Raw genomic sequence first — 17,100 nt, forward strand, 5'->3', positions numbered from 1 at the left:
ACTAATGATATGGCAACGATTTCATTAGCAGAGCTTTTGAGTGCTTTGCAAGCACATGAACGAAGATTGCAGATGAGAGAGGAGGGGTCTATTGAAGGTGCATTAAAGGCTAAATTACAGATTTGTGATAGCAATAAAGAGAAGAAGAATAAGAAACAATGTAGGAAAAATAAAGAAGCTGGTGCTAGTAGCAGTAACACTAGCTTTGGCAGATTGCCTCCATGTTGCCATTGCGGAAAAACTAACCATCTAGAAATTAGATGTTGGAGGAGACCTGATTTAATTTGCAGGAGATGCAAACAGAAGGGTCATATAGAGAGGTTTTGCAAAGGCAAAGTTGTGTAACAAGAGAAGCAACAAGAAAATGAAGCTCAAGTTGCAAACTAGCAGGAGTCGCAAGAGGAAGATCAATTGCTCATAGCTACTTGTTATGCCAGCAATAGTTCAAGTGAGTGTTGGCCTATTGATAGTGGCTGTACCAATCACATGGCTTACGACAAGGAGATTTTCAAAGAACTTGATAAGTCTTTAATTTCCAAAGTTAAAATTAGAAATGGAGATTTTATTAAAGTCAAGGGAAAAGGAACGGTTGTCATTGATAGTGTATCAGGTACTAAAGTTATTCATGATGTGCTTTATGTTCCTGAAATTGATCAGAATTTATTAAGTGTTGGGCAATTACTTGAAAAAGGTTTCAAAGTAATTTTTGAAGATAAAACTTGTAGAATTTATGAAGATAAAACTTGTAGAATTTATGAAGAGAATGGTCAGGAGTTGTTCACTATTAGAATGAGAGGCAAGAGCTTCTCGTTTAATCCAATTGAGGAGGAGCATGTTGCTTGTTTGAGTCATGTGAGTAGTGAAGAAATTTGGCATAAAAGAATGGGTCACTTTCGTCATAGGGCTCTTCTTTATATGCAAAGGAATGAGTTGGTTAAAGACTTACCAACTCTGAAGGAGGATGTTCCTACTTGTGAAGCTTGTCAGTTTGGCAAGCTAGTTCAGACACCATTTCCAAAATCTGTGTGGAGAGCATCTCAGAAGCTGGAACTAATTCATACTGATCTTGGAGGACCAATGAAGACACCATCTTTGAAAGGAAGTAAGTATTACATTCTGTTTATTGATGATTTTACCAAAATGTGTTGGGTTTATTTTCTTAGATTTAAATCAGAAGTGGCTGGTGTATTCTGGAGGTTCAAGGCTTGGATTGAGAATCAAAGTGGTCGTAGTATTCAAGTGTTAAGATCAGATAACGGTAAAGAGTATACTTCAGGGATGTTTAATAGATTTTGTGATGAAGCTGGAATCGAGCATCAGTTAATAATTCCTTACACTCCACAACAAAATGGAGTGAGTGAAAGGAAGAATAGGACACTTATGGAAATGGCTAGGTGTATGTTGCATGAGAAGAATTTGCCTAAAAAATTATGGGCTGAGGCTGTGAGTACAACAGCGTTTTTGTTAAATAGACTTCCATCAAGAAGTTTGAAGATGAAGACTCCATATGAGGCATGGTACGGGTTCAAACCATCAGTGAAGAATTTAAAGGTGTTTGGGTGTTTGTGCTTTACTCATATACCTAAAGAGAAGAGAGATAAGCTAAATGTGAAGGCTGAAAAAGGTATTTTTATAGGCTATAGTAATGTTTCAAAAGCTTATAAGATATTTTAGCCACAGTCAGAGAAGGTTCTTGTGAGTATAAATGTTGTTTTTCTTGAAGATGAACAATGGAATTGGGTTGAAGAAGAGAAGAATGACAGCCCTAAATTCGTTCAGCAAATTGAAGACAATGTTGATGAAGAACCAGTTAGAGGAACCAGGTCATTGTTTGAAATTTATCAACAATGTAACGTGGCTGTTTTGGAGCCAGCTGGATTTAAGGCAGCTGAGCTAGAAGAGAAGTGGATGGAAGCTATGAAGGAAGAGTTAAAAATGATTGAGAAGAATCACACTTGGGAGCTTGTTGAGAGACCTCAAAATAGAAAAATTATTGGGGTCAAGTGGGTGTATAGAACCAAGTTGAATGCTGATGGTTCTATTAACAAGTATAAAGCCAAGCTTGTGGTGAAGGGTTATGCACAAGTATTTGGTGTAGATTTTTTTGAAACATTTACACCTGTTGCTAGGCTAGATACGATAAGGATGTTATTAGCAATTTCAGTTCAAAAGAGGTGGATTGTGTACCAATTAGATGTGAAATCAGCCTTCTTGAATGGATTTCTAGAAGAGGAGATCTATGTAGAGCAACCTGAAGGGTTTGTTAGAAAAGGCTATGAGAGTCATGTATATTTGTTGAAGAAAGCTCTCTATGGGCTTAAACAAGCTCCAAGCGCTTGGTATAGTAGGATTGATAAACATTTATTGGGACTAGGATTTGTGAAGAGTCCTAGTGAGACGACTTTATATGTAAAGAAGGTGAGGAATAAAGTTGCTGATATACTTGTTGTAGCCATTTATGTTGATGATTTGCTTGTGACAGGAGGTAATGAGATGGTTATCAATGAATTTAAAGTTGAAATGTTGAAGGTTTTTGAGATTACTGATCTTGGGAGAATGACTTTTTTTTTCTTGGGATGGAGGTGAAACAAAGCCAGGAGGCTATTTTTGTATGCCAACAAAAGTATGCTAAGGAGATTCTTAATAAGTTTCAGATGAGTGAGTGTAAGGCTACAAATACTCCTATGAATCCTAAAGAAAAGTTCAGCAAGGAAGATGGAGCTGAAAAGGTTGATGAGGGGCTGTATAGGAGCTTGATTGGGTGTTTAATGTATCTCACTGCAACAAGGCCTAATATAACGTATGCAGTGAGTTTGTTATCCAGGTTCTTGCATTGTGCTAGTGTGGTTCATCTACAGGCAGCAAAAAGAGTTGTCAGATATATTAAAGGCACAATTGATTATGGTATCAGATTTTCCTATTGTCAAAATTTAAAGTTTCATGGATTTTCTAATAGTGATTGGGCAGGTTCAGTAGATGACATGAGGAGTACAACAGGTTTTTTTTTTAGCTTTGGTTTGGGAGTGTTCTCTTGGTGTTCAAAGAAGCAACAACTTGTTGCACAAAGTACTGCAGAGGTTGAATATGTAGCAGCTTCAGTAGCAGTAAACCAAGCTTTATGGTTTAGAAAAGTGTTAGCTGATTTAGATATGGTGCAAGAGGAAGCCACTCAAGTGTTTGTGGATAACCAAGCTGCCATTGCAATCCCTAATAATCCTGTGTTTTATGGTAGAACTAAGCACTTCAAAATAAAACTCTCTTTTCTTAGAGATGTGCAAAAGGAAGGGTTGGTTCAACTTAAATATTGTAAGTCTGAAGATCAGGTAGCTGATATATTCACAAAAGCGTTGTCCAAGATCAGATTTGAATTTTTGAGACTGAAGTTGGGGGTTTGCAACAGCTTAGTTGCAAGGAGGAGTGTTGTAGATGTGCATCTAAATACTACTGCAACCAAAAAGTGATGCCAAGGTGGCAAAGTTGCTGTTAGTTTTTTTCAGTTATTGTTCAGTTTATGTGCAGTTTGTAAGCAGTTGTTTTGCAGTTTTTTTTTTTTTTTTGGATGCTCTATAACTTTTAAACGCTTTCTAGTGTGTGAGTGTGTAGTAAGGAAAAAGTTCAGTTTTATTAATGGTGAATCAGTTTTTCTCTGCAATTGATCTTCTTAATTTGCTATTACCTTTGCTTTAATTGTTATGTGCTACAACAGTATCATTATAGGAGTCAATTTTAATGCTTTGCTATAAATGCGATGTTCAACTTAAAACTTTGACCTTTGGTTTCGTTCCGTTTTCCCACGTTTTCTCCTTTGATGATTTTGAAATATTTTAGGATAATATGTAGTATGTCTTCGGCTAGAGAAATTCTGGTAATTGGGTCTTGAAATGAAAGAGAAGCTTGCGGAGATGGAGACAGTAATAATTTACAGTAAAAGCAAATTATAAATATACCTTTTGTTNTGTTGGATTGATATCGAACATTGATTTATAGCTTGGATTTTGTTCTGATCGGGGGTTTAATTTTGCAATTTGTGTTTATTTGTTAGGAGTATTGTTTCAGAGATTGTTATTATTAAATTGATTATTTTGTGGATTTTGATGGGTACCTGCTTAAATATGATATGTATTATCTGATAGTATCTTGATTGGTTTAATCAAAGAAAACTTAGGATTTGTGTAAAAAGTAATAAGCCTCTTTGAGTTTGTTGCATGAAACACCAAAATCTTATATATTTATGGATGCTGCCAATGTTTGCATATTTAAAATTAATCAGGTGCGAGGTTTTTAATCTCCCTTTTTTTTCTTTCCCTCTCTTCGCCATTTAGGTGCAGCTTTGTAGGAGTGCTAGATTTATCTTCTTTTCCTTCGTCTATGGGGACCCCAGAAACCTCTCGAGAGCCATGTCCTGATCGTATTCTTGACGATGTTGGCGGTGCATTTGGAATGGGTGCAGTTGGAGGTGCAGCATTCCACTTCATAAAAGGCATATATAACTCTCCTTCCGGTTCACGTTTAGTTGGAGGCTCTCAAGCTGTACGCATGAATGCACCTCGTGTTGGTGGTAGTTTTGCTGTGTGGGGTGGCCTCTTCTCCACTTTTGACTGCACAATGGTCTATGTTCGACAGAAAGAGGATCCATGGAACTCAATCATAGCTGGTGCTGCCACTGGAGGATTCCTTTCAATGCGTCAGGGATTTGGTGCTGCTTCCAGATCAGCAGTTTTTGGTGGGGTTTTACTTGCTTTGATTGAAGGAGCTGGGATCATGTTAAATAAGGTTCTGAGTGCACCTCAGAATATCCCGGTCATGGAAGAATCAGTACCAAACATGGCTGGTGTACCTGGATATCCAGTGGGGCAATTGCCAGGTCAAGCCCCATCAATGGTTGAGAGTCCATCGCCGTCTTCGTCTTCATCTTCTTCTTGGTTTGGAGGTTTTTTTGGTGGTAAAAAGGAGGAATCAGCGAAAAGTAGTGGAAGTAAGACAGAGGTCTTGGAGAGTTTTGATGCTCCTCCGGTGCCATCGTTCGAGTACAAGTGAAATGAACAGCTAAGTTTTCTTTTTTCTATAACAATGCTTTTTAATCAGCATTTCAGCAGTTCCAATGTGTTTTTCATGGGCGTATTGTCACCATCCATGTACACCATGCGATTATTATTATCGTGAGTTAAATTTGTTGTGTACTCATTTCCCTGCTCGGTATAGTTGTTTATTTCATACTCCTTTTTGGTCAAACAAAACAGAAAACCAATCTATATGAAGTTCTGTAATTTCAGTTTTATGCTAATGTAGTTTTCTTTATTTGTATTGATTATATGTTTGGAGCAGTCTTATGAGATGCAGTTCACAAACGGATTTTAAGCTGAGCCAAGGCTTGACCATTATGGCTCTGCTCTCCGTGTAACTCGATTCTTTCCATGTTATTTGCATACTGAAAGTAGCAGATGTAATGATCAGTGCTTAAGAAAAAAAAAAAAAAAACCGGTGTATTTCAATTTGTAACAAGTTTTAGAAGTAATAAATGGGTAAAAGTTAACTGAGAAACATTGTTATTTAAGGAATTTTGAATTTTCTCTTACATAATCTGAATCTGGGTTTGGCAGTATTATCTTGTAACTGAATCAAAACGTTGATAGAACAAGTTTGGGACCAACCGATACCTATAAAAGATATCAAGTTCATAGTTTTAACAGTGATCAGGAACTCGGCCCGGACCGGCCAGTTTAACCTGTTTGACAGGGACCTAGGGCCTTCTTTACGTCGGGTTACTGCTTTTTACTATTCCCAAAATCCCTAATTTGATCGTCGACAAACGATGGGCTATCAAGTGCCGGGGTTAGAAGGGTTTTGTAGAATAGAGTCTGGTGGTTTATGGGGTGGTGTCTGATTGTATTTTTTACGTCTGAATCAATCGAAATTTGGTCGGAAAATCAACGTGATTGAATTCGCAAGTCTCGATGAGTCAACCGGGGGGGGTGTTACAAGTGTCGGGATTAGAAGAGTTTTGTAAAGTGAAGGCGTGGAATTTTTTACTCCAAATTAGCCAAAATTTGGTTGGAAAAATCAACACCATAACTATCACAGGGGTGTGTTTGATAGAATTCAAACATGTACGGACTAATAGTATTTATTAGGGGTGTGTTTACTAGATTTTAAACTTATTTATCACGAGTCAGATCGTCAGTTTAACCATTTTAACTGGTCAACCTAGGACCTGACCCCTTGGCTGGGTGACACCCTGGGTTGGGTTCCTAATCACTGTTTTTAACATCTTAATTTATGTAAAGCCCAATATTTTGGGAGAAAAAGAAATTTACTTTTTCAACTCTGATTAGGTTTCTTCCAATTTGGCATAGTGAACGGATTTGGAAGGGGAGAATGACATTTTCCCACCCAAGGTTTCGCAAAACAACACTTTCCCACCCTTTGTCAGGTTCATTTAGTGTTTTATGTTAATATTTGACTAAAAAGATGAAATTACCATTAAATAGTTTATTTCTTAATTAGTTTATTATAAATTAAAATTTAGTTAAGTCAAAAGTGATTATTTATTAGTTCAAATGTAAAGATTTTTTTTTTCCTTTGTTTATTTAATTAATTAGGAATATTGATTTTCTATGTTAATTATTAAAAATGAAAAACATTATGTTATGAAAAACATTATAAATTTAGTAGATTATTGAATAGTAGTGATGAGATATTAAGGACATTATAAATAAATATTAAGATAATTGAATTTTAAATAATTCCATAGCATTACACCTAGAATTTGGCAGGGACTGGTCCCAATTGGATCCGAGTTTGGACCTGAATGGGACCGGTCCCAACAAGACTGGTCCCATTTGGGACCATTGACTCATGGGCCTGGATCGGTCCTATGGGCCTAGAAAATCTATTTCCACCCCCCAACTTTTTTTATATTTAGGGACTAATTAAAATCATGTAGGGGGATTTATGTAATTTTTAGGGGCCCTGGAAAATTTATTTCCTCCCCGGAGATTAGTAAATTTTGTAAAATATCAATTTATCCCTCAATATTTTTGTCATTTTCAAAATTACAAGGGGTTTTTGGATATTTTTCAAATGACTTTTTTGAAAAAATGCAAAGGGGTTTGGGCCAAGCTTGGAGGAGGGCTCGATCTAGGGATCGGTCCCTCCACCATGGGCCTAGTCCCGGTTTGGGACCGGGCCTTTTAGGACCGATTTTTTAGGCCGAGTCCCTAATGGCCAAGTCTAATTACTCCTAACTTTTTAGTTAGGGTTAATTATTTTTTTTTTTTTTTGAATTTTTAAAATTTAACTTTTTGGTTGGTTAAAAAATAATATAAAATTTATAAAATTAAATATTTAAGGATATTTTTGTCCTTTTAATCAAATATTAATAGAAAATATAACAGAACTCAACGGAGTGAGAAAAAGTGTCGTTTTATTAAACCTTGGGTGGAAAAAGTTGTTCTCCCGATTTGGATGAGAAGATAAGACCTTAATAAATTCTCACCACTAAACATGCAAAAGTGATTTAATACATTTAGGAAATGATTGACATGTGGCAAATGAGTGTCCTATTTTCCAATTGTATTAACGTACGTGTTGTAACGAACCTCAGGGCCTGCAATTCACACCTCAGCTTATGTAATAAAAAGTCTGCCTGGAGTGCACTGCATTCTCAATAGAGTATAAATATTAGTCCTAGGAAGCCAGGATAGTGCACATTCTCAGACTATTATGCTCTCAACAAAACAATTTTTCAAGAGTTACTTTTGTTTCTCCTCCCTTTAGTAACGCAAGCCAATTTTTTGTTTGTTATTCATCAACTTTGTGATTATTTCATATAACGACCACTGAATAGTACAATCTTTCCAAGTACACATTGCTTGTTCAAGTAAACATAGTTAATTATGATATGGGCAAGATAGTTCAACATATTCAAGAAGAGATATCTTGTGAATCTAGTATGGATATTAGCAAAGTGGCAGATAGGGAGATTGATGATGATGGAACGTATAAAAGAACTGGTATTCATCCTGCTTAACTCCTATATATATGTATGCCTTCAACTTATGATTTTGTCTTTTTCTTTTTGATGGATCAAGCGTCCGTGTATAATTTTATACTTTTCATGCACGTAACTTTTGTGTTTGACATAATCTGATTTCATATCTGAACAAAGCATGCATGTTCTTCAATGAGGATCTGATAATAACTATGTTAAACCCAAACCAACTTGAAATTTTTTTTACTGTTCGGATGAATGAACAGGATGAAATAATTGCTACCTATTAATCTCGGAGTTGTAGCTTTCAGCTCACCAGAGCACCTGGCTGGCATTCATGGCATTTAATTGTTATCAGTCAAGCTACCTCTAGGTAGGTTGGTGGTTACTTTGAGACTTTTGGATGTATTATTAAAAAGATTTTGAGTTTGAATCTTTATTATTATTAATAAGAAGTAGTCACTGGAGACTTACCTAACCGTTAACTTTAGGATCCAAAAGAATAGTTGGGCTGTACGTAAGCTGGCTTAAACACTCCTAAATACCAAAAAAAAATTATTTATCAGTCAACTTATGGCCAAGTGTTTTTTTTTTTTTTTAATGACCGAGATGTCCAGACCAGCTTACGTACATCTCAACTAATCTTCCGAGACTCTAAAACTATTTGATCATGTATGAACTTCAATGGCCAATATTAGTAATCGTGGGGACTCGAACTCAAGATATTATGTTAAATTCTACTCTTGCTTTTTTATCATTAAGGGGATTCAAACTTGGGAGACCATGTTGGGTTCTCCTTTGCTTTTTTACCAGGTCACTCAATAATGGTTATGGCCAAGCGTTTCCTTGCATGGTAAAAGGAAGTCAAATATGCGTAATAGGGTCCTATCATCTATTGGCAACGAGGCTTCTTGGCAGAGGTTTGACCAGCAAAACCAGATGCATGCATTCTTATTGCTGAGGCTCCACATTTTCTTATTTATCCTCGCTGAAGTAATGGCTAAAGGACAATGATAATTGATCAAAGTTGAATACTTTATAGTCCTTGAAAATGCAGGTCTGTAATTGCATTTAAGATGAGTAATACAGTGGGGTAAATTTTATTCCCAGTCAAAATAACTTCTACTTTTGAAGCTATATATAATTCTAATTTGGTGAGGTTACACAGGGACCGTGTGGACTGCAAGTGCACATATAATTACAGCCATAGTGGGATCTGGAGTGCTGTCACTGGCCTGGGGGATAGCACAGCTGGGATGGATCACCGGCGTTGCAACTCTTTTAATTTTCTCAGCCATATCATTATACACAGCCGGTCTCTTAGCAGATTGTTACAGGGCTCCACACTCTGGAAAGAGAAATTACTCATATGGGGAGGCTGTCAAATGTTACTTAGGTAAGTTTACTGTTTATATATATCATACAATACAAAGTAAGCATTACATCCAATCACATCAAGGTAAAGTTATGTTGAATCTGATTTTGATTTTTCTGGATGGTTTATATTTATTAGGTGGAAACAAGTACAAGGTTTGTGAGTTGGTCCAGTTTATACTCCTTACTGGGATGCTAGTAGGCTATACCATCACAACATCAATAAGCATGGAGTAAGCGAATTATATTAAGCTACATTAATTAACTTTTTAATTAAGCTGGAGTTAATTACGTTCGGTTTGGTTTCTTTTCGACAAACTTTCAGGGCCATACGCAGATCGAATTGTTTCCACAAAGAAGGCCATGGAGCGCCATGCAAGTTATCCAATAATCAATACATGATTGCAATTGGAATTGTTGAAATTCTTTTGTCTCAAATCCCAAACTTTCATAAGCTATCATGGCTCTCCGCCGTCGCTGCAATCATGTCTTTTTCGTATTCAGGCATTGGAATGGGGCTGGCATTTGTAAAGATTGTTTCAGGTAAATGAGTTAATTTGTTGAGTGTTTTTCTTTCTACCAATTAACCATTAATTTCTTGTTATTCGGTGGAGTGTTACTATGGTTATAGATGAACATAGGCCCCAATGATGGGCTCTAACGATTGTTATTTATCAACAAACAGCAGTAGCATATATTCCTTACCGTAACAGGCTTGGATTTGAGCAGGGCAAGCAGAAAAGACCACTCTCACAGGGTGGAAATTGGCTGGATTTAACTGCTGCAGAGAAAATTTGGAGGATGTGTAGAGCACTGGGGACATGAATTTGCTTGCGCATATTCTCCTATTTTGATTGAAATCTAAGTAAGCGAACCTATGACCACCCATTATTTGATAATTGAACTAAGCACGTATGGTCTGAGTCTAAATTTAACTGCAAGTCTTACTTTTGTACTAAATCATTCTAATGTATGTCTATGTTTTTCCCATAAATGTTAGAACACATTGAGTCATCACCTCCAGAAACAAAGTTTATGAAGAAGGCTAACGTAATAGCACGTTTACAGCCGCAACTTTGAACATGGTAGCGGCTGCCTTGCTATGCCGCTTGGGGAACCATCAGCCGGGCAACATGTTGACTGGCTTATGAAAGATTGATTTAGTCATTTCTTCATTGTGGTGCACCTAATGGGAGTATATCAGGTTTTCTCTTATCCTGTGTCTCATAAAACGTAATACAACAGGAATTGCTCACATTTCTCCCAATTAATATCCTTAATTTTTAGTTAATCTTTGGATAATGGTAGTGGCTCAACCAGTATCAGCTCGGTCGAGTCAAGGGCTAGCATGATGCGGCCTAATTCAAAGTTCATCAGCCATGAAACCCTCCAAACATCAGCAAGATAAGTTATGTTTTTGTCAATTTCTTCAGCTAAGTTGGAGAACGATATTGTGGAAATGGCACGTATTTCCATGACATTGCCGTTCTTCAATGACATAAATATAAAAAGTCAGTCGGAAATTAATGGTTTCAGAAGAAAAAGATGAATCTTTTTAAAGTTCGACCAAGTGGGATCACATTGACGTTCTCATTCTCATATTATAGTCAACATTCAACAACAAATAATGCCCTTCATTCCAAGTATAATATATGAGTTTCGTGTTACTTGCTCTTCATTTGTCTTTGTCTTACACCTTACATCACCGTCCCGAATCCATTGACTTCCATTGACTAATCTTATTCCCACTTTTATCAGTGGCAAAACTGCAATTATATTATTTCCTCGTCGTTTTGATTTCCAAAACCTTACTTATACCAGCACACTCTCCTCGCCTAATTAAATTTCAATCGCAGTTGCAGTTAGTCCCGCAAAAACTCAACCGAGTAGCTAACCGAAATCATTTAAATGCCTAAATTACCTCCCCATTTCTAGTACTGCTACATACTCACTTCACTTCCTTCTAATCTCCATACCCTTCCAAGTAAATTCTCAAATCCCAACACAGAAGAACTAACCATCCTCCCAACATTAAGCAAGAACTGGGAAATCCACCATCTCTCAGTTCCTGGAACGCCACGTCATCACCGTGTGACTGGCCTGAAATCACCTGCATAGAAATTCGGTACCCGAAATTCCGTCCAGAACAAAACCATCACCCAAAAATCCCCCAACAATATGCAACCTGAAAAACTTAACCTCCCTTGACCTTTCCTTGAACACATCCCCGGAGAGTTTTCCAGATATCTTGAACTGCACCAGACTTGAAATCCTGGACCTCTCTCAGAATCTTTTCGTGGGTCCGTTACCAAACATCGATCGACCGCCTTTCGGCTCTCCAATACATCAATTTTGGGGCTAACAACTTTTCTGGCATATACCTCCTAGTATAGGCCGATTGTCGGAGTTGCAGAAGTTGTATCTTTATCAAAATGAGTTCGACGGCACGTTTCCGAAAAAATCGGTACTTATCTAACTTGAAGTACTGGGTTTGGCCTTTAATGAGAAGATGAAACCTGCAAGTATTCCATTCGAATTTGGAAAGTTGAAGAAGCTGCAGACTCTGTGGATTAATGATGCAACTTGTGGGCAATCCCGGATTCTCTCACCAATCTTACGAGTCTTGAAATTCTGTCTTTGGCAATAAACAATTTGACAGGTCCTATTCCTAGTGGATTGTTTCGTTAAAGAACTTAAAAAACTTTGTACTCTTCCACAATAATCTATCTGGTGAGTTCCAAACTCGTTTGAAGGTCGGAATTTGGTTGAGCTTGATCTTTCGGCGAATAATTTGACCGGTTCCATACCAGAAGACTTAGGGGAGCTACAGACTGCAACTGTTTAATCTCTTTTCAAATCAATTTTCTGGAAAGTTCCTCCAAGCATAGGCCTGATGCTTTCATTGACAGGTTTGTGTGTTCGAAAAACAGTTGAGTGGAGTCTTGCCACCAGAAATAGGCCTCCATTCAAACTTGAAGCATTTGAGGTGTCATCTAATCAATTCAGTGGTCAACTACCTCAACATTTATGTGCTGCAGGTGTTTGACAGGAGTTGTTGCTTTCTCTAATAATCTCATGGAGAGGTGCCAAAATCGCTTGGAAATTGTAGCACTTTGCGCACCGTCCAACTTCACCACAACAATTTCTCCGGTGAGATTCCTTCGGCATTTGGACAGCTTTCAATCTGTCAAGCTTGGTACTGAGCAACAATTCTTTTTCGGTCATGCAATTTGAAAAATTTGACAATCGGTCACACAGATTTTCAGGTCAAATTCCTGCTGTAGTTGCTTTTTAGAAAAAATTGAATGTTTTTAAGGCAAGCAACAACCTCTTCTCAGGTGAAATCCCTGAATTGTGAAAAAAGGAATATATGCGCTGTATAAGTTTATGTTCTAGTTAATTAGTTGTAAACATCTTGATTATTCCTTATATAATAATGCAACTTCTGCTTTTCCGAAGTTTAATTTCATCTCGTGTGAATTCCACATCTGTGTTGTTGTAGTTGTGGTTGTGATTGGGCATGAGGTTGTGTTTTCTTTTAATCTGCTCTCTAGTAATGAACAAATTAGTAACACGGCCGAAACCAACCATGTAATGTATAATGTTTCACTATACTTTATGAATTAATCCTTTCGTGCCTTTGTTGTATATATATTATACAAGAAATCTTTGTATATATATATAATATATACAAAGAAATCTTACAAGATTTTCATACAAAATGAGGTGACAAAAATGAATGGAAGAGTGAAAACAAAATGTAAACTTATTATAATCATTTTTTCATTTATCTTTTACCACAACATTTTGTATGAGAACCTTTCTAAGATTTCTTTGTAAATGTATATATATATATATATATATATATATATATATACCAACATTGAAGAATAAACGAATGCTATTTCTGAATCCAAAATTGCTTTTATGCCCAACATCCTTACAACAGCTGTACTGGGAGTCGTTTTATTTTATTCATTCAGAGAAGGCAGGAATCTAGCAAATTGTTCCTGCAGTAAGTAAAGTTTATCAAACTTTATGTAAGCTTAAAATCCAATTTGAAATCAACTAGAGATCTTTTAGGAATATGCATATTAATTCAAAATAATGTATTGAAACAATCCCAAATACCATTTTTTATTTTTTTATTTTTTTTAATGGGCAACCAATCAGGAATCATACATACAACGCCAGTAATGAGAGCCATCTTCTGAATAAAAAAAAAATAAAAAAAAGACCAAATAGTAGCCTACTCAAGGAAGAAGCACACGAATTTGATAGAACAAGTTTGGGAGCAACAAATAATGATAAGAGAGCGTTTGGTTGGGAGTTATCTACCATTACTGAGTTAATGTCATCTTATATTACTTAGATTACCACGTTTGGTTGTCAAGTAATATAAGATTTTGATAATTTTCCAAAACTAATAGTTATTATTGTTGGTTATATAAGTGGTAATCTAATTATCTTTAGTTTCTTAGGTATTTTAAGATTACTTTGTAATCTTAATTTTGTTACAATTTTTTCCTTTATTAATTAAATTTTTGGATAATAATGCCCTTATTTTGAAATTAATTTACATGAACCTATCATTATAATTTTACACCTAATTAATTAAGTTTTTGAATAGTAATACCCTTGTATTTAAAACAAATTGCAGGCCACCCAAGACCACCCACACCCACCAACAACCCCTGCCAGCCGATGTGGAAGTATGTGTTTAACTGTTAAAGTAAGTGATATCATGCTAGAAGTATGTTAATACGATCTGCATGCCTACGTGATCTGAAGCTTGCGATCATGTGTGCAAGCTATGATGGATGCAAGTTGTCGATAAATGAGATCAGTAATGATCTGGAGAGCATGTGACCTAAAGTGCATGCGAACTGAAAGAAGCAACTAGGAAGTAATGCAACCTGGAAGCAATGCAAGCTAGAATCCATGCGATCAAATGTGCATGCGATCTTATGCATTATATGACCTGAAAAAGGTCGATGTTCAAAGCCGATCTAAAAGGTGTTAGAGTTTTGTTAACTACTCGAAGTAGTTTAGCTGATTTGTAGGAATGTAAATTTGACATATTTTGTGTTAGTTAAGAATGTATGACTCTGCTATAATGGTTTTAGAAATATCTCTATAGATTAGGTTAGCATTTAACTCTTTACAAGAGTAAATGTAATGATGTATATGATCATGTAATCAACTTGTATATAAGCTTTGCTCAAGTTATGAAAAAGTAGAGACAAACAATTTCCAACAAAAACATTATCTGAAAAACTTGTCTCTGAGAAAAACTTGTCTCTAAGAAAAACTTGTGTTCTTTCCTTTGTATTCTCCAGCTTGTAAACCAACATTCGGTATCAGAGCCTTAGTCCTATTTACCGAGATTCATCTCTCTCATATATCCTTCAACTCTTTTCCATGTGAAACTTCACAGTTAGTATAACACAAAACTGTTTTCATGGCTTCAAGTTCGGCTTCACTTTTATTTCTCGTTTTCAATGGAGAGCAATACCATATGTGGGCTGTTAAAATGAAAGCATTCTTGCGAGGCCAAGGTCTTTGGCAATATGTGGAGGAAGAGAAGCAACCACCACAACTGAGACCAAATCCCACGTTGAACCAGATTAGACTCCATGAAGAAGAAGAAGCGAAAGCTCCAAAAGGAAGGGGCAAACAAGTACCAAACACATCGCTAATGTTTTGTATGTGCCCGAAATTAGTCAAAGTCTACTTAGTGTTAGACAAATGTTAGAGAGAAATTACTCTCTACATTTTCAAAATAGGTCGTGTACAATAGTAGTCAGTGAGGGTTGTGAGTTGATGAAAGTAAGAATGATGGGAAAAGGCTTCCTTGTTAAGTGGAGAAAACCTAAAGTTTAGGCTTGTTAGAATAGACGAGTATGAACTATGGCACAAGAGATTTGACCATTTTCACTACAATGGCTTTAGGGAAATGAAGCACAAAAATCTGGTCCAATATATACCAAAGATCGAAGAAAGGAGGAGTCTATGTCATGCTTGCCAGCTTAGTAAGTCAAGCAGACAACCTTTCCCAACAAACGTAACATGAAAAGCTACGAAAAAGCTTCAGCTCATTCACACCGATGTGTGTGATCCAATGCAGACTCCATCTATGAGTGAAAGCAAATATTTTTTCCTGTTCATAGATGATTTCTCAAGAATGTCTGGGTTTACTTCTTAAAACAAAAGAATGAAGTGGTTGATCTGTTTAAGAAGTTTAAGCTGTTAGTGGATAACTAAACTGGTTTGAGTATCAAATTAGTTCATAGTGACAATGGCACTGAATACACCTTGAATGAGTTCGAAGGCACATGCAAAGAAGCTGGAATCAAGCACCAGCTTAGTAGTCTTTACACTCCACAACAAAATTGAGTGAGTGAAAGAAAAAATAGGACGGTCATGGAGATGGCTAGATGCATGATTGCTGAGAAGAAGCTGTCGTAATCCTTTTGGGTAGACGCAGTCAATACAAGAGTCTATTTGCTCAATAGACTACCAACAAAGGCTTTAAGCGATCAAACTCCATTTGAAGTTTGGTATGAAGTTAAACCAAGTATGGACGACCTCAAAGTCTTCGGAAGCCTCTATTATTCTCATGTTCCAACGAGCAAAAAGATCAAGCTTGATGAAAAAGCTGAAGTTGGAATCTTTATTGGATACACCAGACAATCCAAGGCTTATAGAGTCTTTAATCCAAACACAAACAAGATTCTAATCACAATAGATGTCAAAGTCGATGAGATGTCTGTTTGGAATTGGGAAGAAAAAACGATCAAAGAAGAAGCAAGGCCTCAGCAAAGACAGGCTGCTAACGACCAAAATGATGAAGAAGATTCAGATGCCGATGATGAATTTTTAGTTAGAGGGACCAAGCCTTTAGCTAAAGTATATAAGAGCTGCAATGTAGCAATAATGGAGCCTACAAGCTACTCTGAAGCTATAAAGTCAAAAGAATGGAGAGTTGTGATGAAGGGAGAGTTAATCATGATCAAGAAGAATGAAACTTGGAAGTTAGTTGACAGACCATCAGATCGGAAGGTTATTCAAGTTAAATGGATCTTCAAGACTAAGCTAAATCCTGATGGATTAGTCAACAAACATAAAGCATGACTTGTAGCCAAGGGCTATGCTTAGCAATATGGGGTCGATTTCTTAAACACATTTGCTCTAGTTGCGAGACATGACACAATCAGACTTCTCCTCGCACTAGCAAATCAATTCAAGTGAAAGATATTTCAACTTGAAGTTAAATCAACTTTTCGAAATGGCTGGTTAGATGAAGAAATTTATGTAGAGCGACCAAAGGGCTTTACAGTTGAAGGGAGCGAGGATAAAGTGTTGCTTCTGAAGAAGGCTTTGTACGATCTGAAACAGTCTCCTAGAGCCTGGTATAGCCGAATTAGTGAATACTTATACAACCTTGATTATACAAGAAGCCCTAATGAACATACTCTCTATGTGAAGAAGTCAGATGACAATATGATTATAGTTTCCTTATATGATGATGACTTGCTTATAACTGGAAATATTCCTGATTGGATGGAGCAGTCTAAGGAAGCAACGCATAAGGAGTTCGAGATGACATACTTGGGAGAGATGACATTCTTCCTCGGGATGGAGATATACCAATCTCCAAATGGCACATTTGCTTGTCAAAAGAAATATGCAAATGAGATCCTGAAGAAATTCAACATGGAGAGTTGTAATCCAAT

At 36.6% G+C, this 17,100-nt stretch overlaps 1 protein-coding gene and 1 pseudogene across 1 annotated transcript; both read left to right on the plus strand.

The window, feature by feature from the left end:
• The first annotated feature begins 4,326 nt into the window (after positions 1–4,326).
• On the plus strand, positions 4,327–5,095 carry LOC116113939 (mitochondrial import inner membrane translocase subunit TIM17-2-like). Its single transcript, XM_031400101.1, has one exon. It carries the CDS (start codon positions 4,369–4,371, stop codon positions 5,035–5,037), a length of 669 nt encoding a protein of 222 aa, XP_031255961.1. The 5' UTR covers positions 4,327–4,368; the 3' UTR covers positions 5,038–5,095.
• Positions 5,096–7,900: 2,805 nt separating this feature from the next.
• Positions 7,901–12,598, plus strand: LOC116113137 (annotated as a pseudogene).
• The last annotated feature ends 4,502 nt before the right edge of the window (positions 12,599–17,100 follow it).

Source organism: Pistacia vera, unplaced genomic scaffold (assembly GCF_008641045.1).
Source record: "Pistacia vera cultivar Batoury unplaced genomic scaffold, PisVer_v2 Contig121, whole genome shotgun sequence".
NCBI lineage: Eukaryota > Viridiplantae > Streptophyta > Magnoliopsida > Sapindales > Anacardiaceae > Pistacia > Pistacia vera.

Coding starts and splice junctions, on each gene's coding strand:
- LOC116113939 (XM_031400101.1), top strand. CDS start 4,369: ATGGGGACCCCAGAAACCTCTCGAGAGCCATGTCCTGATCGTATTCTT.